At 37.6% G+C, this 24,597-nt stretch overlaps 5 protein-coding genes across 5 annotated transcripts; 2 read left to right on the forward strand and 3 right to left on the reverse strand.

Annotated features, from left to right (window-relative positions):
* Positions 1-1,090: 1,090 nt before the first annotated feature.
* LOC136244620 (replication factor C subunit 5-like) lies at positions 1,091-9,348 on the reverse strand. Its single transcript, XM_066036182.1, has 11 exons — positions 9,219-9,348; positions 7,701-7,765; positions 6,130-6,266; positions 5,996-6,075; positions 5,880-5,953; positions 3,723-3,882; positions 2,669-2,750; positions 2,315-2,444; positions 1,942-2,019; positions 1,833-1,887; positions 1,091-1,255 (listed from the first exon to the last, which is right to left on the reverse strand). The coding sequence occupies exons 1-11, from the start codon at positions 9,257-9,259 to the stop codon at positions 1,156-1,158; spliced, it is 1,002 nt and encodes a 333-aa protein (XP_065892254.1). The 5' UTR covers positions 9,260-9,348; the 3' UTR covers positions 1,091-1,155.
* Positions 9,278-17,839, forward strand: LOC136244619 (transmembrane protein 116-like). The gene is made up of 13 exons (XM_066036181.1): positions 9,278-9,445; positions 9,492-9,541; positions 9,589-9,652; positions 10,520-10,654; positions 10,724-10,828; positions 10,876-10,931; positions 16,806-16,892; positions 16,940-16,976; positions 17,027-17,122; positions 17,175-17,226; positions 17,272-17,367; positions 17,423-17,508; positions 17,567-17,839. The coding sequence occupies exons 1-13, from the start codon at positions 9,386-9,388 to the stop codon at positions 17,729-17,731; spliced, it is 1,089 nt and encodes a 362-aa protein (XP_065892253.1). The 5' UTR covers positions 9,278-9,385; the 3' UTR covers positions 17,732-17,839.
* LOC136244622 (cyclin N-terminal domain-containing protein 1-like) lies at positions 17,693-18,949 on the reverse strand. The gene has a single exon (XM_066036183.1). The coding sequence runs from the start codon at positions 18,830-18,832 to the stop codon at positions 17,837-17,839; it is 996 nt and encodes a 331-aa protein (XP_065892255.1). The 5' UTR covers positions 18,833-18,949; the 3' UTR covers positions 17,693-17,836.
* On the forward strand, positions 18,928-21,981 carry LOC136244627 (uncharacterized). Its single transcript, XM_066036189.1, has 7 exons — positions 18,928-19,025; positions 19,135-19,230; positions 20,866-20,921; positions 21,146-21,202; positions 21,248-21,368; positions 21,415-21,587; positions 21,719-21,981. The coding sequence occupies exons 1-7, from the start codon at positions 18,980-18,982 to the stop codon at positions 21,827-21,829; spliced, it is 660 nt and encodes a 219-aa protein (XP_065892261.1). The 5' UTR covers positions 18,928-18,979; the 3' UTR covers positions 21,830-21,981.
* On the reverse strand, positions 21,878-24,567 carry LOC136244623 (LIM/homeobox protein Lhx5-like). The gene is made up of 6 exons (XM_066036184.1): positions 24,305-24,567; positions 24,090-24,243; positions 22,815-22,986; positions 22,577-22,754; positions 22,232-22,389; positions 21,878-22,182 (listed from the first exon to the last, which is right to left on the reverse strand). Exons 1-6 carry the CDS (start codon positions 24,511-24,513, stop codon positions 22,139-22,141), a joined length of 915 nt encoding a protein of 304 aa, XP_065892256.1. The 5' UTR covers positions 24,514-24,567; the 3' UTR covers positions 21,878-22,138.
* Positions 24,568-24,597: the final 30 nt, after the last annotated feature.

Here is a 24,597-nt window from a genome sequence, read left to right on the forward strand (position 1 = left end):
TTGTAGGAAATATTCCTACACTGTTGAATTTTGTAAGAAAGATTCCTACACTGTGTAGGAATAACTCCTACAAGTGTAGGAATAATTCCTACACATTATGTCATGTGTAGGAATCTTTCTTACAAAACTCAACAGTGCAGAAATATTTCCTACAAAATTTCTTAATGCTGCCCTACATGTGTAGGAACCATGCTTCTTACACAAGGGTAAATTTTGGTACATCACAGAAAATTTGCTGTGTTTTTAAGAAAAAATTGCCACAACTTAAAATTTTGGTTTCTTATTTAGTTTGGAATATGTTATATAGCTACATACTATTATAGTGCTGAGGAGTTAAGAGGTTATAATGTACACAGAGAAAACAATGAACATTTGGTAACGCTGGGAGATAATTTAGATAAAAAGATAATCTAGATAAATTACCTATCGTAAATTAGATAATGATTTTCATTATCGAGATAATTGTAAATCTCCGTAATCTAGTGTATATCAACCACAGTCAGATGAAAAACCTTTGGAAAGGTATCGAATTAAATAAGGAACAGGTAAATTTCTGACTTGACAAGGACTACTTTATGTCAACAAATGTGTAAACTGTGCTTATAATATTACATTATTATCAAGATAATATCGATTATCAAGATAAAATGGTTGTCACTTATTGAGATACAGGTTTTACTATTATCGCACAGCCCTAACATTTGGATTCATGCACTACCATCATGGGTATGAGGATTTGATTTATTGTTATATCCTTAAAAGGGACTTGATGGCAAGTTATAGTATGCACTTTCCATAGGAATATAATATATGCAAGTCAAGCAGTAATGTTGCTGTTGTTATGAACAATGTTACCATGAAGCTGCTGAGATGTGTTTAAAGGATTTTACTCAGATATCCAATTGGTTGAACACTGATTGATACCCTACACATGGAGACAGTATATAACTTCAAAACTGAATATTGACAAAATGAGTTATGCAAGGTAAAAAAAACAAGAAACAAAACAGTTTTATATAAAAGGGTTTAGTGAGGCCACCAAGCTGTATAAACTGGCAATGTAATATATATATATACCCTCCCATACATATTATGACCGGTAGTAAAATGAATATGTTGAACATACATGTAATCAAACATTATATTGAGGAGTCGTTAAGTGTTACTGGTAGCTATTACATCTCTGACAACTTGAAATGCACCCAACATGGCACCTAGTTGTATCTTTTCTGATGTTCCTGAGGCTAACTGGTACCTGTAGGAAGATTAGTACAGTGAAACCTTGACACTCATTGATACTCAAAAAACTGCGTTGGATTAGTGAGGATGTTGGATTGTTGAGGTAGTAGTAATACACAGAAAAAGTCTGTTTGGTGCAGCAAACAGTGTCAGATTATACAGTAACACATCGTTTTATTGCAGCAGGTATAGCAGAACTGCCTAAATAGTATATCCACAGCTTTGTTCAACACTGCTTTGAAGCCTACTGAACCTCACTGTTTACTAGTAGACATGTATTGCATGTGGCTTGCTTTAATTGCATATTACTATCACACGAGTCTCAATAATTACAGTACAAGACCAGCAAACAATGAGGTTGACTGGGGCTCAGGAGATATTTAGATAGTACTTAATTCACCTAAACTTCCAAGGTTTTGCCAGTTAGCAGTGAGCAACCATAAAAGCCAACTGATGAACAAGTTTTCTCTATCTAATGGGACCAAAAACATGTTTACTACAGTATAACAGTTCAGGTGAATACAGCACTACTAATTTTTGGTAGATAACAAAGAAGGAAAAACAAAATAAGTTTTATAGTACACACAACTCACTCAATATTTCCTAACTTGTCAAGTAGCCTCACTCTGATGTTTGATGGAAAGTCAACTGGAACACAAGGAGACCATATAATGAACACTACACTAGTATACTACCACTTACTCCTATGGACATAGATGTGTACTTCAGTGATGATGTCTTGTAGTCCTAATCCCTTAAGAGTCTTCAGTTCCATTATTTCTATTAATAAAGAACAGACATCTTGATCTGAAAGTGTGTGAATTGAAACAGGATACACAATAAAGCTTTACAGATTTTCATTTGCCACCTATTTCAACAGAAAAACTATCACAAATAAAGCTTTGTATTTATAAAACATTTACTTCACTGGTAGTTATTGTTAGAGCTGACACAAATGCACATAAATATATATTTTTTTGGTCAAGATCACACGAACCATTTGCTATCACCTAAGCAAAACGCATACTGGTTAATCTCCAGCAGAAAACATGTCACAAGATGCCTGCCATCATACTTTTATATGCCGTAGAGTAGTCATCATTTAACATCCACTGGATCATGTTAGCAATGTCCGAGGGTAGTGGTTGACCAGTACACACATACACTGTTAGTTCACTGACCTCATCAGATGCTAAAGCTGTGCACTACATGAGTAACAACAGTGACATTTAATAATGGTACTATATCAGTATGGACCAAATTGTCACAAGCATACCAAGCCCACTCTTTAATAACCATTGCAAAAATTGGAGTATTGAAACAGTCACAGTACCTGTTGGGTGCCATAAATTATTATTCTACTGTACCCATAGTGATATGCACCCTCCTACAACAAACACCGAACAGCATTTTGATCATCATTGCTTACTTGTAATATATTCAAGGCTTTTCTCATGTCTCCTTTAGCTAGTGTGATCAGACTCTGCATACCATCCTTGGTACACTTCACACTATAACACATATCATACATACAAGGTAACAAATGACACACTATGCTGTACTGTACATATGACAACAATGTATGTGATTGTAGTGAATAATAATCATTTAGCTATTTTGGGTGGATAAATTTACTGTACATTTTAAAGGAGATGCAATTAATATAACTATCTTTCAAAAACGGTTAACCAATATCTTACCCTCATATCTATTTTTGCTTAGCATGTGATGAAGTGTGTACTTTATCTGTAATCTAACCAAGGTAAGCTCTGAGAATGCTCTAGCACACACACACACACACACACACACACACACACACACACACACACACACACACACACACACACACACACACACACACACACACACACACACACACACACACACACACACACACACACACACACACACACACACACACACACACACACACACACACACACACACACACACACACACACACACACACACACACACACACACACACACACACACACACACACACACACACAGAGGACTAGGGCTGAGCAATTGTGAAATTTTGCTACTTTCACGATTGTATGATGTAGCATATCATGATTATGATAACTATCACGATGTTACACCTTTGTATCAATAGCACTGTATATGTACAACTTTGTATGAATTATTTATTTTACAAAACAAGGTAAAATTATGTACAACTGTTCAAGACAATTAAGCCATAGGCAGTTACAGTTTAATACAAACAGCATAATAAATATTATTGGCCTTAGAAATTTAATAAGTAAGCTTTTTACCTAGCATGACAATAAACTGTCTCAGAAGTATAGGCTTCAAGTACTTCCACAACAGCATATGCCACCATTTTGAATTAACTAATTAATACACATTTCCATGTGACATTACAACATCACGATTATTTATAACACACATCTCAATATCACGATGTTCAGAGACAATCTCAAAATTGATTTAATCTCCCAGCCCTACACAGGACATACCTTTCCTGTGCTATCACATATTCTAGCCTACTGATCATCTGCTCTGGACTGATGGGAGCAAATCGAAATCTTGTACAACGAGATTGGATAGCTGGTATGATTTTAGACAGGTAGTTACATATTAGACAAAATCTTGTGTTCTCAGTAAACTTCTCAATAACTGCAGGTACAAATATCAAATGACGCAATGATATCATTTCCAAAACAATAGCCTACAGTATTGAAAACTATACATCTCAAACATTCTTTTGTAAAATGGCACATTCTGACATAAACTTCAGTTACAACATGCAATTACATCATATACATGCTATAACATAGAAATGATATAGCATTGCCAGCCTTTCAGCAGTTTGTATATTCACTTGATTTGCCAGCTCACTGCTTGTAAAATGCAACAAGTGTGCAGTTAACAGTTAGTCAGAGAAGCACTTCCCATGCACACACTGTAGGTAAGGCAGCAAGTATACGTGAAAAACTACATTAAATTTTAGTGTTGTACACAAGTGAGTTCAAACTATTAATTATGATATGAACACACACTGACAAATAGATCACTAAAACTAGACTACAGTTCAGGGGAGTAGGGAGGGGGAACTCCAAGGGGTTCAGGAACCCCCCTGTAAAATTTATACTTCTGAGTTTACAGCAGGACCCTAACACACCACTTAGTGTGGCAGGACAAAATAAGTGAGTAATAGTGTAGTGGGGACAGCGCAAAAATTGATAAAGCTTGCATTCATCTCTCAGGGAAGGATTTTCAGAGGTAACATGAGCCCTCTTGAAAATTTGTTAAAAGATCAATATACTCTAATAGAGCAGTCAGGTATGTACTCTAATAGAACATGCGTGTAAATATCCAAATGTTCATTAGTGGAGTTTTTCAGACATTCTAAAATTTAATATATGCAAAACTGAACATGACCTTATACTGCTATAGCTTTGGTGTGCAATATAGAACTCTCACTTGGGCATGCTGAATGAATCCACTTTATGCATATTAATTTGTAGTGCAAGTCATTCCATTAGTATCAGTGGATTCATGGTTCATATACCAGTGGGATAACTATCTCTTACAGATGTCCAGTGTTGGGACAGTTACTTTTTAAATGTAACTTGTTACATATTACATATTATTTACAACAGAACTATTTAGTTACAGTTACATATTACCCATATAATAAAGTAACTTATTACATGTTATATTACTTTGTGTCCACAGCCGTAAGCTGTCACGTGTGAAACTACCACTTTATCAGGTGACATATTTGCGTTGTTGGACAATGTGCAAATCTTGGTTATAAGCAAGAAGCTGGTGAATAAGCTTCATTCAGTAGGCTTCGTTACTTCGTAGTGGCTAGGTGTTACTCAGTGGATTACTAATGAGATTAGTAACTTTGTTACTTAAAGTAATAATATTAAATAATATTAGACTAGTTACAGTAACTTCATTACTTAGGTAACACATTACATTTGCAAGTAAAGTAACTTGAGTTATATTACCTGTTTTTACAGCATACTTTGTTATATTACTTCATTACCACAAAAGTAATAATTATTATGTGTCACGTTACTTATGTAACGCGTTACCCCCAACACTGCAGATGTCTATATGTGTCTATGTGTTATGCTGTCTGTTTCCACTAGGTAACTTTGTCTAGTACTAGCTTCATCCCAGGGGCACTTATATGCATTATAATTAATGTACTATGCTTCTGGTAACTTGATGCTGCTGTTCAAACCCCCTTAAAAAATCATGGCTACGCCCCTGACAGTTAGCGGTACAATATGTGCCAGACAAGAAATGAGCATGTGGTATACAAGTGATGGTCAGTTATTCTAGCTAATTACTTTTAAAGGCGTTTTGATGAGTAAACTTTATGTGGGTCCATCCATACACCTTAGATTTTGTGTTCTGTGACTTGAATTTATGAATTACAGTCATTCCTGGGCGGCAAGGTAGAATTGCTGATAAATTGTATTTTTAATGTGAAGACATCTCCATAAGATTACTTGGAAAGCCTTAAACAACTGATGAATTTAATAGCTGCAACTATATAACTAAAAGAGAAAATTTCTAACCACAACTGTTCTATTAGAGTATTTAGCATAGCAAGGTTTATTATGAGAGTGTTCTGGCCACATTATAAATCTCACCTCTTCTTAGGGCATTCTGAGCATCTCTAGTCATTGCATCTGCTTCATCAAGTATAACCAGCTTAAAGCCAGACCTGCACACATCATCAAACACAACACACTCACACACAACATACTTAAACAATGTCCTTGTACTGGCGAAACTGAGTATAGGACCACGAACTATACCAATACCTCTGTCATCTGAAGCATTCAACTGCAAACAGAAAGCCAATCTTAGTTCAACATTTTAATTATAAAGTTTGCTTACCTCCAATACCATAGAGTTGAACTCCTTTGGTTTATACAGTGTTTTAGCACAAGCCAGAATAGTGCTGGTCTTTCCAGTGCCAGGTGGACCATAAAACAGTAAATGTGGAAGTCTGTCTTCTTGCATAAACCTCTGGACTGAGAAACAAACACGCACCAAACATATGGGTACCCATTCCACTGGACTGGACAAAATTTTCTTTTGTTAGTTCTGTTTTCTTGCCTTTCATGGTCAGGCTGAACACAGAAATAATTAAGAAATTAACAACATTCACCATGAGGCTTAAATATGCACATTTTCACAAAACCCCAGTGTAGTTCATCAAAGATGAGCTCCTTAATGCTAGTATTAGTACAATGTCAAAGTTGCTACCATACATGTGTGTTCATCTTCTCCAGATTTTTTTCGCAAAAGTAGCACTCATTGTCATAATGTTCAGTCAGTAATTACAAATACATTATCATGTACAATAAATAAATGAAGCACTATTGTGCAAACCCTCTGGGAAATTGAATAAACATACAGATGTACCATCTCCAGATCCATAGTGCCAGGTGACAACACATGGATCGGCTTAGCTACTTTGTACTGTTTTCTATAGCAGGGCCACAACTATCACCTTGATTAGCACACAAACCAGGTATAAAAATGCAATTTGTAACTAATTAAAAATTAACAACTTACAACAGCTTTGGCTCCAATTTGCACAAAACAAGCTGCAGCGAATATAGTCTTCGTACAACACATGGACCTTACTTAGTCCAGTTAGGCATTAGCCTTTAATCAGTGCACTCTATTAGGGTTACCGTAATTTGAAGAGCCATCCCCTAATCTAAATCCGAGGGATTTGCAAAATGAAATGTTGTAGATTGCTGGTAAAATCTGACGATAATTAAGATATTATGGAAATCTTGAAATTCTTAGATTTGAAATCTCGTCCTTGGTTTTGTCGAGTTTGTTGATCCCTCGCCTGAATCAGTGGAGCATCACTAGATGTAATACACTACTATGGTTGAAAAGAATTTATTACTATCACTTTTGTGCATCAAGAGTTTGTCAAGAAACGAAGAAGGCCAAGACGAGCACTAAATATTGCCATAACTTTGAATAAAATGCTTGCGGAACAATCCACACATTTCATTTGTTACACTCATCAAAAGAAGCCTAATGGCACCTTGTTTTAAACCTATGAATGAAGTACAAAGCAGCTAAAGTAGTTCATAAGACAACTATAGTAACCCTCGGGGCACCTCAAGGGTAGCCATTTTTGCAGTCTCTGTGGCTACTTTTGCCATTTAATGGTTTTACTCACGTGGGTGTGTACAAATAAACATACGTACACTCATGAGTTTTCATAAAACCAATTTCAGGAATCCAAGTGTACGTCTACAGACAGCCTGTGAGCAACTGTAGGCTCGTGCCTGGTTTAAAACTATGCAGTGACTTCAATTTACTAGCACTGTAAACTAAAGAGCTAGCCAAATTAATATGCAGCATGTAATACGCTACATGCATTATCCCCAACTCTGTACACATCACACAATACACACATAATAACAGACAACCCTTACTGGTGCTAGTGATGTCCCTGTGTGATATTAGGTCATCCAAACAGCTTGGACGATACTTCTCCACCCTACACACAACACTAGATGTAACTTAGCCTTTTTAAATGCATTACTGGAATTGTTTTCTATTGTACAGTTTTATGACTAGTTTATTGGTAACAACCCATGACCATTCAGTTGTTAATATGTTCGGGTGGCTGTATAAAATGGCCACAAGTGCCAATTAACTTGCAACACCAACAAGTGTACCATCAGCTGCTGATGGGTAGCGTATTCTTTTCCCTTCACTTGGACTTTACATCATTTCAATAAAATGCACACTTTTCAATGTAATCTTGGCCTATATACAATGAGGGAAATACTGGAGAACATATTGGCTTTGTGAAATGGCAAATTGTGCAGCTAGGTTCCAGACCTTAATGATTTGAAAACTGATGTTAGGATTGTCACAGTAATTTATTGCTTGTTTTACATCACTAAATATACACGCTGGAGGACAGTCTATGAAGTTCTAAACAATGGCTGAGTAGACAATCAAACCCCAGCTGTCTGGGAATGTGCTGTACTGTAAACGGCTAAAGTTTGGCATGTTGTTGAATGGAAAATTGATTGAACTTGTCAATTGGCTGCATAGTAACTTCACCAAACTTTTGTCTGTCAAACCTTGATTGTCTTTATGGCAGTATAGCCTCTACCACACCGTAATGATGGCCTGAATATGCCCACAGGTAAGAGCTTGGTCTAAGTACCATCCCTACAAGGACATAACATGCTTTCAAACAAGACCACAAAACGGAATTACTAGTTTCTCATCCCCTCCCGTTTTCCTTTAACCATTGATAGCAGAATGTTGTCATATTACTTTTAAAGTTACTACAGCTGTAACTAGCTAGCTACATATTATCATTCTGTGTCATGTGAGCTTTCTAATTCAGCTACCTAGTAAATTTAAAATCCCGTGGCACTCACTAACATCGCTATTTGAGTGGTGAGAATGACAAATAAAGTTTATAAGTATTGACCTTATAATGAACCGTGTACAATTAAATGTACAGGCACATAATTATAGTGGATGAACAGATATTTTATATTTTACACAGGTAGCCTGTAGAACGATATAAATTTGTAAATATAAAAAAAAGCAACTGCAAAATCTGTAATTTACCCTTGAAAAAGTGGTAAGGCAATCCTTAACTATCAACACCTCTCCTACCCCAGGTCCGGCAGAGGGTGGGGTTGTGTCATAGTTGTTAACACTAAATAAAATTAATGCCAACTCTGCAGAGATTTGGAATCTGAAACTTCTGCCCGACCTGGGTATATATGTGACATAAACTAAGCATTAGCACTTGGAATCTCAAGTCAGTCGTCAGTTTAATTGCAGCTGCATCATGCTAGGGCATCAGGTTTATTAGTCTGCATATAAAATAAATCCGAGAATATCCGGATGAAAAGGTATTACAAACGATACAAACAATACAAGGGAAATCAGACACGTTCTGTACATACCACGAAACTCACCAGGGAAGATTGGTGTGTGTCGTGCGCTCGGTGGCCTCCATCAAGCTTCCGCGCCAAGGTCACGTGCTTCACACGGGTATTCCCTATGTTTTACAACGCGACGTGTTATAATGAGACCCCTACCCTGTTTGAATTCGAGTTGACGTAAAGTGGTGTACAATTTCACAATGGATGGAGCAATGCTGTACGGTAATCACTCTAGTGGCTATCTTGACGGCCAACACTCGGTATGCGCGCATCAAGTGACACAGATTTTACAGTGTTTGATTACAGAAGGACGAGCGTGCAGTTTCTATTATAAGAATAGTAATGTCTTCGTTGAGGTGAGAGAGTTTAATTCACGCCCAATACTTGACACTTTTCTTGACAGTATTCTCGGAGCAGCCACCATCATCGTGTCCGCCTTGATTGCCGGGAAAATCAGCAATGCTGAAGTGAGAGTGTGTGGGGGTGTCTTCCGTTATATCATAGATATTGACTATTTTCTATTACCCATGTTACTGCATGGCCTGAAATAAACACAGTGTGGTGTTGTCAACTGTACTGTGAGATGGCCCCCTTTGACAACCTGAGCTAACCCCAGACCAGTACTTTTTAAAATTGCGCATAGTATTAATTTGAATATGGGACCACAAAGTGCAAATGATGCACTTTCCCCTCACTTATGTGGCTATGCTAAACATACCAATACCCACATACAACCCTGATTATGTAAATCCATGATGATCTCACAAACTCATTCACTAGCTTCTAGGCAACCCCAATGTTGGAACAGGTCATGTGATAAAACCATAGATGTGTGAATTTATTACTGGTAATTGCAACTAGTAATAAATTCACTTGACTGGTGGACTGCACTTGCATTTTTTGTTTGGTTAGCAATATGCAACCATCAATAAGTAGTGAGGTGGCTTAGAATTTTATAGTTAAGGTTGATTCAACTTAGCCAGATCTGTTCAATTCTGGCTCCATCAGGACCTCAAACTGATTGTACAGCTCACTGCTGGGCCTAAAAGGCAGACCTTACCTCCTCCGATCCAACAGCTTTGTCTAAAATTTTACCTACTTTCACAGCAATAGTTAACCCTTGGTCACAGGAAATAAGATGTGACTTAGTCATCCATGGCATAATTAAGGGTCTTATAAATCCTTTTAGTTACATCTGTGTTCATGTATGTAACTCATTTATGTCACATTGGTCCTACACAGAGAATGAAGCAAAGCATGCACGCACGTGCACACACACACTACATGTGCTCACAATTTACTATTGGTTACATACACAACATTTTTTCTCACAGGTTCATCCAATATTCATGTTATCAGTGGCAGACTTTATCTTAGCGATATGTTGGTTGCTAGGAGGTGTATTGTGGCTACAATCAAAGGCTACACATTACTTTGGATTTTGTTACTTCTTAGCTATTGCTACTGTGGTGAGCACTTACACAAATACACTTCACTATAGGTCACAACACTTGCATGTATTTCTTCATGTTATATAGATTGCTGAAATGATCACTTTTCTGTTAACAATGATCTATGCCATAACGGCCCTCTTAAGGGTAATAGAGATATATCATAATGAGGGATCTTTGCTATCTCCCCAGGTCAGTTGTGATGTTAGTAATAGTTAGGGTATGATTGTGTATTGTAGGATAAGAGGAAGAAGCCAAGACATACTTTCTCGTTCATTGCTTATATAATAGTTTGGTATGAAGTATGTATGTAGATGTGGTCGTGTGTGTGTATGGGGCAGCATAGCCAGCTATTACAATATAACTAAGTGGGAAAATCCCTACATTGGCATGTTACCACCATCAGTTCAATGCCACATATCTACAGCCGGTATGTTGTAGTAATCTCTTGTTTCACTGTTTTTTTTATTGCTGGGCCCCTACTTAATTTTAATTTTACTAACTTTGTTATGGCTATACACATGTGACTGACTGCTTTATTTGAGTATCTCGATCTTGTTGAGGGGTGTGGTCATGGAGTGCATGCCACTAGTGAGTTTGTTATTGTGACATGAATTGGTGGCCATGCACTGCTTTGTTTGGCCTCTAGCCTTGTGACTTGTGATCAGGCAATGAGGCGGCAGACCAAAACATGTATTTTTATGATTTAAAAAAAATTTATATCTGGCTGTCTGTAAGTTCATTATATATTATGTATTATAGATATGCAGGTACGGGATTGGAAATGGCCACATTCCTCACCAATTAACAGCTCACTCCTAGTCTGATTAGTTTTCAAATACCATTTCTTTAGAAATCATGCTGAAGCGTTCTGAGGAAGGAATAACAGTTCTTGTAAGTTGGTGAATTTGAATAGACCGTCACTTCCCAGTAGTACTCTTTCGTGTGATTTATCAATGGAAAAAATAAGAAATGGCTGTAAAGGTGAGTGGCAAATTTTGTCTGATTGTACTGCCTCACTGGATTAGTCTACAAGATGTCTGTTTCGCTTAAACAGTAGTTCAAGGCCTATAGTTTTGCATGAGGATGTAGCCAGTGTGCTATCATTGTGAGTTCTTGTCAAATGGTATGGTAATACTGTTTAAGTAGGCATTACCCAGAAAATTTTGCGTGCCGCCCAAAATTCTGTCTTTAAAAATCACCCTAGAGACATTTTATGCAATGAAAATCAGCTTTATGGAATATTATAGAACTTTACGTGGGCAAGATCAAAGGGAAAAAGTGTACTTTAAATTTCATAAAGTACACTCTCAGCCGGCCAACTGCTTCATCGACCACAAAGAGTGCTTTATTGCACCGCAAAGAGTACTTTATTCGTTCAATAAAGCACTCTTTGCGGTTGTACAATAAAGCACTCTTTGTGGGCAATAAAGCACAGTTGCCCACGTGCCTTAGTGCAGGCTAATAGCCTACGGGGCTCGCGCCAGTACGACTAATCACCCAAGCTGGTGAAGGCTGATAGCCTTGCTGCGCTGAGTGATCAATCACCCCAGCCAATACGAGTTCTATCACTGGATTGCTTTTATAGACATACCTAAATGCTTCGATGATGGGTGGGAGAAGGTAACGTTGCTGTTACGTTTGTTAATATAAACGGACAAATCCTGGAGATATCATGGAAATACTTCACCATGTGACTCACAATAGAATCGATTGTGGGTTGCGAGAAAAACCTGCCAAAAGATGCAATAAATGTCTACCATCCCAAACTATGGTGAACTACGCGCAAGTTACTTTGTTAAACTGGTTTGTGTGTGTGTTTAGGCTGCTAATAGTTCGTGCAATACGTGTTAATTACGAGTTCTAGTGTATGGTGAAGCTACACGAGTATAAATCATTTAAAGCATAGCCTTGCTCGTGCTATATGAAAAATAAAGTATTCGGCGCTTGGCCTTGATGTTAATAAAGCACTTGGCTTCACCTCATGCTTTATTAGCATCTCGGCCGCACGCCTCGTACTTTATTTTTCATATAGCACTCGCGGCTATGCTTTAACATATACGTACTAGTCCATATAATATATAAAATAGCATTAAATAATAACATTTACAGGTGGGCGGATATAGAACTTTTAAAAATTGCCAAAACTCAAATTTTAGTCTCACTGCCTCACTGCCTGACCACAGTCGCAAGGCTAGAGGCCAAATGAAGCGGCACATGGCCACAATTTTAATCAATGTCATTAACACTTGTATCAATTGCACACAGCATGTTGTTGTGAGCTAACAACTGTTGCTAATTGAATGGGAGTAGGCCTAGTACATTCATGGCCACCCCCCTTGGATAAGAATGTAGTGTCTCCTAGCAACCAAGTAGTAGTTATGATTAACAGTACAAGCCATAAACCAAACATATAAACTGTGTTCCTTAGTTTAAGCCCCATCCCGTTTCCTTTGATAGCTAGGACATTATAACTGATTTATGGTCAGACATGCAGACTAATAGGATGGCAAGTGTCCAGTGACTGACCATTATATTTGTCTCTGCACAATAACAAACTCACCAGTGAGATGTGCCTTTTGGGGTTCCAGTGAGTGTAGACCCTCTTCACCTTGTCTTTTCTTTTATCTTCGATCAGGCTGCATCCAACAAAACCATATTGAGGCATTAATTTTCCGTATTTACAACATTATATAGACTCCACAGAATTATTTCAGAGCTGGATTTCAGAAGTGCTTCAGTCCCGGCGCTACCATAAGAGATATACTAGCTAGATATCACGATTGGGATCCCATTCATGATAGGTTTGTGACCACACCTATCAATTAAAGATCTAGGTGAACTAATAGTGATAGAGTATGGAGACCATACCTCTTAATGATCTAGCTGTTTACTTAACAGTAAACAAGATGATCTAACCCCATATTGGTCTAGCTAGCTGTACACATCTTGGCTGACTCGAGATATACTCTAATACAACAGTCATATATGATATTCTAATAGAACAGTCACAACTTACCTAGCTGTACTACAACAAAAAACTGAAGAAAATAGTAAAAAAAAATGTTAATTTAGAAATAAAGTAGGAATCTACACAATAAAATGTAGTGAAACAATAGATGAATGATGATATTACAGCATAGCTCAGTGGGAAAGTCCATACTTTAGCAAATTAGCTATAACAATTAGTTTACTCTATGTCAAAGTAGGGACTTTTCTACTGAGCTATGCTGTAATACCATCATTTATCTCTTGTTTTACTACTTTTTGTTGTATAGATCCCTACTTCATTTTAAAATTTATTTAAAATGTTCTTATTTAAGGCGATATAATATGCTATATTTTAGAATACCTATAATATCGCCTTATAAAACAACAAGAACAGATTAGAAGCACACTAACTACTTCCTCATGCAAAATTATATATAGACATTGAACTACTGTTTAAATGAAACAGACACCTCATATACTAATCCAGTGAGGCGGTACAAGCAGACGAAATTTGGCACTCACCTCTATGGCCATTTTTCTTGTTTTCCCATTGAAACCCACATTGAAAAGTCACGCAAAAGAGTACTACTGGAAAGTGACGGTCTATCCAAACTCAGCAACTTACACAAGAACCATTTAAAACCTGCCAGAACGCTTTGTAAAGACAGGCAAAGGTGCTGAATTCATCAAACACAGAGTGTTTCAACAGCACTATTGAAGCTCGCCACTCATTTCCAATCCCGTACCTGGGGCTAGTATATCTATGATGTATTTTACTGGCAGCATTTTGGATGGCACACACTTTAGGGGGAACCCTGCTAAACAGTACTATTGTACTATTTGATTATATGAATGAAGGCTGTTTATGGGCTGCATTGAAGGTTAGCTCATTTTCATCGTAGTAGGGTGTATACCATAACTGATACCATGTAATGGGGGGCTTGCCGATGTGCTGTAGCAGGTACTTAAAAACATCGTAACATGCCTAGTAATCATGCTACCAGTAATAGCATATTCTTTTGAGTTGAAAGGGTGTGTGTCCCGTATTTACAGGTATGTGGACAAATCAGTCTTAATTGGGGAGAATTTGCATTAGAAACATGGTAGACAAGCTATAAAACGGTTGAAGGCATATCTGTGCTTTATTTGTGATTTGCTTGGTTTAACGCAATGCATAGCAATGTAATTGGTAATTTACGAAATACGTTCAATTTTAGTTAGCGAATAATTTGCATGTATTTACAATAAAAGATGTGTATTTTTTGCTTAATTCCCTATTTTATCGAAAGGATAGTATTAATTGGGTGCCTGGTTTTAGCTTTTTTATTGCTTATTGCTTTCATTTGAATTGAATGTTACAGCTTACATTCTTGTAGTAATTAACACACTATGGCTGCTATACACAGGTTATTTTCGAAGGAGCTTGATTTTCAAATTATTCAAAGAACACAACTTCTACGAAAATTTAATAAAGCTGCCTTGTACTAGATTAGACGAATTCTGTCTACTAACAGAAACTTCTCATCTTAACATCCCAGGTAGAAGAAATACAGAATGAATAGATATCTGCTGCAACCGGCAATTATGCTGCAACTGGCAGCCACATCCATGGCAAATCAATTGTGAAAATTATTCGTTTCTCATTGGCAAAGCCAACTTTCCTCTAGTGGTGCAGGCTATATTTCTTTTAATAAATGCTGTGACTCTTATTAATGACTCTCTCAATTTGATTGTATACCACTACACGTGGTCCATCTTCACTTAATTTAATGCACACACTCGAATTTATTTTTAGCAGTGTTATGCATGACAGTAGTAGTACATTCGAAAATTAAAGCTTCAAAATTTATTTATTTTAGCAGCTGCTGTTCGAAAATTTCCCCTTTAAAATTAACACATTATATGGTATCTCCCGTTTGCAAAACCAAACACAGCTCACTTTATAAGGACACATGGCTGCAAAGGCATTTCGCAACAGTTTAAACACACTATATCCTGAGTGTTACGTTCCTTTGTGCCTTACAGTACTTGTGAGCTCCTGGTTATACACATTCATGATAGTATTCCATATTTGGTCATGTAATCACTGGAGAGGTAAGACAGGAAGACCCTCACAAACACTTCTCTTCTTTCACTTCACATACTTGTAGCATGTAATGTGCTGTGGTGGGGTATGGATTCTCTCAGGGTGGCATTGTACAGTATGGCTGTTCCAGTATGAATACAACTAGTTTGCACATTTCACAAGCATGTGTTTTGAATTTAATAACAGTTCATATTATGCTTGCTACAAAGAAAAAATACACAAGTTTTTATATAGTCATTACTTAGAGAAGCAAGACTCAAATCAATTAAATCTGTATACCATCTTATTTGCCTGCTCATGGAGAGTTTGAAAATATTTATTTCTTTTCTGTAGCACCTAAACTATGTGTGTCATGTGCATTTGTTTACAATGCAGTAGACGTAAACAAGATTGTCATCATTTTTTCAATAAAACTGTCTTCATACCCATATGCGCAAGTGACTACAGGAGGGTTAAAACTACCTTTGATTGATTTGCCAATCCATGGTGAACATTTTAAGCCAACTCCCAACTCTGTAGACTAATGAGAACGGAAATTATGGCTGCAAATGTAAGCACCTGTAGTTTATTTTCAGATTTCCTTGCTCTTCCTATTGTCTAGCACTATAATTCCAAAACTCCTGACCACAATAGACTTTTGCTGAGAAGTTGGAGTTAAGCAAACTAAGTGGGATTTGCTGAGATGGTCAAATAAAGCAGTCAGTCAATTGTACAGCATTTTCAGGTTGGTTGCAAAAACGTAGAACAGAAACGTGACCAGTAATACAAATATCTTGAGCTAGCAAGGATTGTAGAGTTAACAGTTTGCCAGCAAAACTTGATTTTAATTAAAATAGGCAAAATAGATCTACACGAATTTTCATCAGAAATTCATTTTAAATGCTCATGTAAAATAAGCATGTGATTACATTTTCTTATGTTTTGCAAGCAACCTGAAAATTACGGTAATAGAAGAGTCACTCATTTGCACTACCCTTTATGACTTAGGTACAATATATCATTTTGCACATACTAGTATGTAACATTGTAACTGATTTTTCATGAGGTTGTTCATGACTATTACTGTACTTCATTGATGCATTGTTATTATAGGACTATCCCTGTGGTCACTGTAATCCCTACCATTTTAAAGGCACCACATGTACTAACACTAAGAGATACTGACACAAATGCTTCTGGGTAAGGCTACCATTACACAATATCATTTACCATCATGTGTCTGTTAGCTGCCAAGTGTCATTTACAAATGTCAGACCGATAATCGTAAGCTTTAAAGTACTTCATGTGTATAGTAATTGATATTATTGTATTAGAATTCTAGTGATAGAGAAAATGAAGTTGACAACTTCTCTGAAGTACTTGCTGGATACTTATTGGCAACGTTTGCCCTGTGTGCAGTATTGATGACTGTAAGCTAGGAGTGATGTTTGTAGTTGTGTTTGATTTGCACATGTGTTGTAGGCATGCTACCTGCTAACGTTATATTATGTAAAGAAGATTTATCAGTTACAAGGTAAGATTCATTATTCCTGTTACAAATCTTCATGACATTTTACAGAGATTGCTAACCCAGATGCTGACACCTACAATATGAAGTGGCTGCTGATTCGTGTTGCTGTGTATGTTGTTATATTTTTCTTTGTTGCCCTCCCATGTAAGCAGTTGGCTGTGTACTCTCTAACTATGTTTCATGTACAGTTGTGTAATAGCTTTTGTAGCTACGATTATTGTATTAAATGAACACAAAAGTTTGCAAATTAGTGAGAAGAAAGATAACATAGTGATCTATTGGCAGGTAACATAATCTCAAATTGGTCAACTAATGATTGACTTGCACAATTGTACACATACAGGCCGTGGCTACTCCATTACAAGGTGCATTGAATGCAGCAGTATATGGATGGTCGAGGAAATCATTTCGATATTCTTTCAATCCTTTGTTAAATAATGCCCCTACAAGGAACTATGGTGCTACCCCTGTCCCGATCTCCGAGAGTTCTCTCAGTTCACCAACATAAATTGTGTGTAATATTAACATACTATACTGTTGTACAGTATTCTTTAATATATATTGCTGTAAATACTTGTATATCTGAGTTGAAATAATCACTTAACATTTTCAGTTATTCTTCATCATTTGCTAGTACTTGCTCTATCAGCACAGCAGAGAAATCTAAAATATCATCATTGACAATTTCTGTGATCTTAGACAAATGGTCAATGATTTGGTCACTTGAGGATTTGTCCAAGATGTATGCAGCTGCTCCTATGATAGCTGACCCAGTCAGCATGTTATCCTTCTCAATGGTGTTACCTCTATGCTTCTGACCACTGGTCACTCCGGCTATTTGTTTCAGTCTTGCATAGATTGCATCACGTTGAATGTAGTACAACTCAAGAACATTCAAACATATTCCATGGAAGTGTTTCACTGTCAATGATGGGTTGTTGTGGCCTACTATCTCCAAGAGGGCTTCCACATAGGTCAGTGGCATTGGAGGGTGTACCTTGTAGTTCAGAGTCTTTAGGATACGCACCTCAGACTGTACAATGCTGTTGGCAGCATACCGGAAACCATGGGATGCCAAAAAACGTTTAGCACTTCCTAAAGAGATGATTCTGTAGTGTGAACACACCTTGCTAGCTACCTGGGCACATGTGACAGTTCTCAGCATTATCTGGTGCTTTATCCTTTGTTCAACATGACTCCATTCTATGGCATTCTCCGTATTCTTCGTCTCCTTCACGTGTTGTAGTAATTCAGCCACGTGTTTAGACATGAAGCGACTAAATAATTCAATGGCAACAAATTGGTCTTCGTAGCCCAGCTTGTAATGCTTGCACAGTAAGAACATGAAGACTGCTCTTTTGCCATTCTTGAAGACTCCTTTGCACTCGTCGTCCATGTTCAACATATTCAGCTCGTTCTCTTTGGCTAGTTGTTGCAAAGTCTCTTCGAGCAATGCCGGCTTCATTCCCACGTGTTTATCGTTGAAGAGCGGCTCCGGTGGAGAGGTAAAGAACTGCTGGGAGCTTCGTTTCGGGGTTTCCATGAACACGGAGCCACCAAATAGTCGCTGCATGTACTGTTTCTTCTTTTTATACCCAAACGAAACCATCACAAGTAGCACGTCATCCACAACGAATTAGTTAATAATTGCACAAATCAGCTGATACTTGGTAACTCCCAATTATTCTCTCTTCTCTCACTTCCCACACATTGACGTAACACTAATGTCCCAATAATATCCGGAAGTGCACTGAGCATGGGACCGTCAACTTCTATATATTTGTACGCTCCAAATATAATAGGTGATTTGTTGAGTATAAGTTTTTTATACGATGTGTTCTTTATGTGTACATTGTTTTCACTCATGGGTTCGATTTGGTGATGCGCTTTATTAAGAACATGGCATTTCAGGTTACCTTCGATTGTTGCTGTTGGCGGTGAGTTGGACTTGTGTATCTCAACCATCAATATTTGTGGTGTTCTACTCTGCATCAGCAGCTTTGGACTGTGAGTTATTGGGGCTTACAGCATGGATTGATTTATGATTGGGGGGAGGAAGTTATAAAAAGCGCCATGTGTCAAGTACACTACCAGTGCAGTCATAGTTTCTAACAAATATGTGCTATGATAGCAATGGCGGATCCAGGATGGGGCACCTGTGGCAAATGCACCCCCATCCTTCATCCTTTTGTGGAGGAGCCATAACTACTTTTGATTGAAACACTGCTGAATCTTGTCAGACCAAAAAATCAAATTTTAACTATATAACTCATGAAGAATTATTATCATTTATTGCAAACTCACCTGAAACTGAATTCAAAGCAGCTGTACGTGTTGAACTATCACCCAGCACCTTCATGTGTACTAAGAGCCTCTAAAAATCATTATCGTGTTGCTGCTGTTTGAGACATTCATAGCCTTGTAAACAGCTTTTAAGACTTCACAACTATCTGTAAAGACTAAAATGGCAAAAATGAACAGTGAGACACTACTAAGAGGTGATTGTTTGCTGTAAGAGAATCTGTTCTTCCAACCACCTACAACTTAGCCTGTTTGTGCCCCCCCCCCCCCCCCCCCCCCCCCCCTTGCCAGCTCAAAACAGTCATTATTTGAAGGTTGGGGGGTTGTTACTAAAGAATTAATCTTGAAGAAAAGCTAATAAGAAAACTTGCTCTAACAGCATTGATTTGAGGGAAAATTTGGTAGGGCTGGGAGATTATATCGATTATGGGATTAATCGTGATGTGTCTTTGAACATCGTAATGTTGATATGTGCTATAAATAATGATGGTGTGACATCACATACAAATGTGTATTAGTTAATTCAAATGGTGGTACATACTGTTGTGGAAGAACTTGATCCAGAAAACAAGCCTACACTTCTGATACAGTTCATTGTGAGAATAAATCTTACTACGCAGTTTAAAGCTTACCTGTTAGAAATCATTGAATTCTAAGGATACTATAACTGCCTACGTCCAGTTGTACACGATTTCTTCACCTTGTATTCATACAAAGTTGTGCATGCATGATGCTGATATAACATCGTGATAGTTATCATAATCGTAATATGTTGCATTCTACAATCATGAAAGTAGCAAAATGTCACAATTGCTCAGCCCTAAAATTAGGATGTCATTTGTTAGTTTAGTCACAATACTCCCCTGGAAATATATCTGTATGTTGACTGTATGGGTCACTTTCAAGATGCTAGTAGAACGTCCTATTTTTGGCCCAACATCCCGGACCCTCAGGCATTTTACAAATATATATAGAGTACACGTGTTAGTGTATGGCTTCTCGTAGATTCTGCAATTTTCTATAGTAGTACCACCAATCATATTACAGCATTTGTAATTAATTGAATATATGGAAATGGTTATTGTTCTGAAAGAATACTCAAGTCTGAGAGAAGCTTGGTTACTCAAGTGGCCTAGCCTTAGTTGGCTTAAGCCGTAAGTCAACATAACAAACAAAGCCCACAAGTTTCAAGCATTAATTTTAAGGCTAATAGCTGGGAGCATTGGTGCAGTGATCAATGACTGAATACACAGGATGTTAGCCTGAGCCTTCCTTTTGGTTGTATCTGTAGTAACAATATTGTTCTGGTAAATTATCTAATGCTGTCATAATGTTTTTTAGTTCTTGATGGTTACTTAGCCAGGAGGTTGAAGCAAATATCTACCTTTGGTGCTTGGGTAGGTAAGCCATGTATGTGCACTGTTATGTGATGTTCCATATTAACACTGCCAATATCGTATATCATCTCATTGTATGTGTAATATGAATACTTATAGCCTCACTTGACAAGCCACTTTTTCTTTTTTGGATCATGGCTCTAGTAATTTTGGTGTCCATACTGTCAATAGTTGTTGCATGCTTGTTTCCAATTTGTACCATCATGTATTATTCTGTTTTCTAGTTGGATGTGATAGTTGACAACATTGGCAGGACCATGCTGTGGAGTTACATAACAAGAGTATGTTAGTTGTATGATGAACTACGTTTTTTGTACTGCTTGTAGTGGAGCTGGATTATAATATCACTGGAGTGGAGTTCGTTTGTGTGTACACATAGTCGTGGTTCCAACTGGAAGAGTTCATTTGAAAGAGCTCCTTGGCTGGTCACTAAAGTCATGGACAATGGTATGTGTGTGGTGTGTGACTGTGCATGTCCATTGTCATACAACAGGATTCTATACCCCACTTGGTATACTGGTAGTACTGGGTCTACATGTCTTACCCTTGGGGCTGTACGTCTTACAGTATCCACCATTTGGGTTGGTGTTGGACAAGTATCATGTATTACTGTACACTGGTATTGGTATGCTGGCTGTTGGCCGATTTGTGTGCGCTCTAGTGGAAGTGAGTAAATACACTATACAACTGCACATCCACAACCTGCGTGATGTGTGTGTGTGTCACAATGTGTATAGTCATTGCCAATTGTAAGATTATTGTTCTGTGTATCATTATAATACATTTTATCATTGTAGTTATGGACTGTGTTGGAGCACATTAGACACCTAGTGAGCTATGACATTGATCAAGAACTATCCTCCCTCACTGATGATTTGCAAAAATCACGGCATAATTCTACCAGCTAACACCATTTTCTCACCCCAGTTGTTAATTTTCTCAAATCAAGAACAAAATCCGCTACTCTTTTCATATTAATATATATATATTGAATACTTTTACAATGTATGTACTCTGGGATATTGGTATGCAGCATTTTTACATTAAAATTTAAACAGGACCTTGTGTTCTCATGTAATAGTAACTGATAACACATTTTATTATCCTGCAAAATTCCTGCTGTACAGACATCTACATACAAGTGGACAAGTTATTGAAGAGAAGGGTATCATGAAGGGTGCAGTGTTAATGATGCTGCTCTGGAACATACAGTACAGTTAGGAAGTGGTGGCAATGTTCTTCAGTGTGGTTTGTGGAGTTTCTGTATTGGAAATGTTAAACATATGTACACACGTGCTTTTGTCACATACCTTGTGTAGATACTGGCATACCAACAGATGGTACAGCATTTAGTGGATATGTTCCGGGAGCCATTTTGGGTGGGCTGAGGGCAGTGGCATGTTCCTCTCTGGCCTCCCTTCTCTCTTTAGACCGCCTGTTCTGAAACCACACCTGTATGACCCTTACACTAGAGGGAGAACAATATGACACAATTCATTCAAAATAATAAATCATTAAGACATTTACAAGTCAGCAATGTCGATGCTAATCCAATAAGTGGCATGCATGTGTGTGTAAACTCAACATTGATGTGTCCTATAATAATTTTTCCTGATAGCTGCTGGGGATGCACAAAGCACCAGTGGGTTAGTTACCTGTGTCCAGTACTGTTTGATAGTTGTTCTAACACATCCCTCGTTGGTCGTGGTGTCTTTTCATACACACTGACTAGTTCTTCCAACTGTTTGGGTGTTATATTAGTCCTAGTGCCTCTCTTCCTTGCATCAGCAGCATTCATGGGTTGTATGTTCTCTGTAACCTTCATAGCAGTCACTGTATTGGTGTACACACAGTTGATAATCTGTGTGCACACACTACACTTTTACTACTCACTGTGTGGTATAGAGATATTAGTGGCAACAGCAGATGGTGACTGACTGGGTGCATGTGTAGTACCAGCAGTCATTATGGGTAGTGACGATGTCATAACAGTTGACATGGACGGTGCATGACTAGACACCTGAGTAGATTGTATGTAGTCTCGTTCACACAAGAATTTTTCTCCCTGTAACAATTACACACAAGCGCTTTAAACTATTAGAATGCATGTACGGCAAACAGATTGACAGCTATCATCTATAAAGTGTAGGTCATTACAGTAGCTTCAACTGGAGAAAGGGAACAGCAAATTAATTGCTTTTCTTTTAGTTTAATATTACAGTATGGTATTTAGTACAACAATGTGACATGTACATACTATGTGCTATGAGAGGGGGTGGTATCTCAGAGCACATCAATAGACGTGTAATATATTAAATGTCATCATGTGATCATTCTGCACAACAAATGTGCACTATGTGGTTCAAACTTCTGTATATTGCTCACCAGACAATAAACTAACAAACTCAGGTCAGGAACTTACGAGTATCACAAAAAGTACAAGGTTGAAAGTAAAGAACAAAGTTACACATAAACTATCAGGTTGTTGCATAACTTGGCTTCAAAAAGGCAACTGGCTAGCTAGTTACCATATTGATGGTTTTAATTTAAGACACCATGAAAATAGTTAACATTAACTAAGTTACAGACTGCATTACACAAAATGTAGTATACCAAACTAGTTAACTGAGCATTGGTTTTTAAGGCATTCAAAGCAGTTACCAGCAGCCATAGACCTGAATGGTAGCTACAGTAGAGCAGCAAAGAAAGTTACTACTAACATTTGAGATCAGAATAACAAAGTTAGCTGTGAGGATTCGGTAAACTCGTAATCAAGACTGTTGCAATGATGCTATGTGCTATTGTATTTAACAATCAATTGAGCACTACCATTCAAGTAATTAGTCTATAAATACTATTAATTCTTTTGGAATGATTAAAAGAATAACAAGACGTGGTTTAGAGTGTTACATTACTCCACGTTAACATTGTTTCTAACATGCACATAACATACAGATCCAAGGCTGGACTCCAACTAGGGTCAAAGGTCGGGGCAGACCAGCTCACAGGCTAACCTACAAATTGCTGCTCTTTCCAGTTTCTGTGTGCAACAAATCATCAGGCTTTTTATCTATACTTAATCATTATGTAAGAATATTAAACAGTATTATGTAGTGCTGGGGTGCTTAAGCAGTGAACCTTTTATGTTTTGAATCTTTAATAGCTGACCTGTACAAGGTAGAGCTGTTCTCCAGTATCCAACTGTCTTCTACAGACCGAACACACGAAACAGTGTACGTGAAACACTTTGTTGATGGCTTTTCTAACGAGGTCTTCAGGACACATGCCAATATTACAGCCAGAACATTTCGTACCGAATCGCCTAAACAACAAACAAGACATCGCTAACAATACACAATTAAAAAAATAATATAGTCAATTACCTGAAAAAGTCTGCCCTGCAAAACAGCTTTCCTTCCCGCCAATAACATTTTTCGCTCAATAGACTCTGACATTCGCTACACTTGACGCATTCCACGTGCCAGTATTTATCCAAGACTTTATGAAGATATCGCTCCTGTATGACTTTCTCACATCCAGCACAAGATATGTGTTCAGAAGGTGTATTCTCAGCTAGCGAGTTGGCCATCATCTCGTATACTGAAAACCACAATCATTCCTTAAGCATCACGTGCGGCTCCCAGTCATCACTTATATTTCGAGAAAACCTCATAAA

Source organism: Dysidea avara, chromosome 14, assembly GCF_963678975.1.
Source record: "Dysidea avara chromosome 14, odDysAvar1.4, whole genome shotgun sequence".
NCBI lineage: Eukaryota > Metazoa > Porifera > Demospongiae > Dictyoceratida > Dysideidae > Dysidea > Dysidea avara.

Coding starts and splice junctions, on each gene's coding strand:
- LOC136244620 (XM_066036182.1), bottom strand. CDS start 9,259: ATGGAGGCCACCGAGCGCACGACACACACCAATCTTCCCTG. Junction 5,954..5,995: donor AGTACAAGGACATTGTTTAA/GTATGTTGTGTG, acceptor TGATGTGTGCAG/GTCTGGCTTTAAGCTGGTTA. Junction 3,883..5,879: donor TCAGAATGCCCTAAGAAGAG/GTGAGATTTATA, acceptor TTGTACCTGCAG/TTATTGAGAAGTTTACTGAG.
- LOC136244619 (XM_066036181.1), top strand. CDS start 9,386: ATGGATGGAGCAATGCTGTACGGTAATCACTCTAGTGGCTATCTTGAC. Junction 16,977..17,026: donor CAAATGTCAGACCGATAATC/GTAAGCTTTAAA, acceptor TTATTGTATTAG/AATTCTAGTGATAGAGAAAA. Junction 17,368..17,422: donor TTTCTTTGTTGCCCTCCCAT/GTAAGCAGTTGG, acceptor GTTGTGTAATAG/CTTTTGTAGCTACGATTATT.
- LOC136244622 (XM_066036183.1), bottom strand. CDS start 18,832: ATGGTTTCGTTTGGGTATAAAAAGAAGAAACAGTACATGCAGCGACTA.
- LOC136244627 (XM_066036189.1), top strand. CDS start 18,980: ATGGGACCGTCAACTTCTATATATTTGTACGCTCCAAATATAATAG. Junction 19,026..19,134: donor GTACGCTCCAAATATAATAG/GTGATTTGTTGA, acceptor ATGGCATTTCAG/GTTACCTTCGATTGTTGCTG. Junction 19,231..20,865: donor TGCATCAGCAGCTTTGGACT/GTGAGTTATTGG, acceptor AATGTTTTTTAG/TTCTTGATGGTTACTTAGCC.
- LOC136244623 (XM_066036184.1), bottom strand. CDS start 24,513: ATGATGGCCAACTCGCTAGCTGAGAATACACCTTCTGAACACATATCT. Junction 24,244..24,304: donor TGCAGGGCAGACTTTTTCAG/GTAATTGACTAT, acceptor TTTGTTGTTTAG/GCGATTCGGTACGAAATGTT. Junction 22,390..22,576: donor TCAAACAGTACTGGACACAG/GTAACTAACCCA, acceptor TTCTCCCTCTAG/TGTAAGGGTCATACAGGTGT.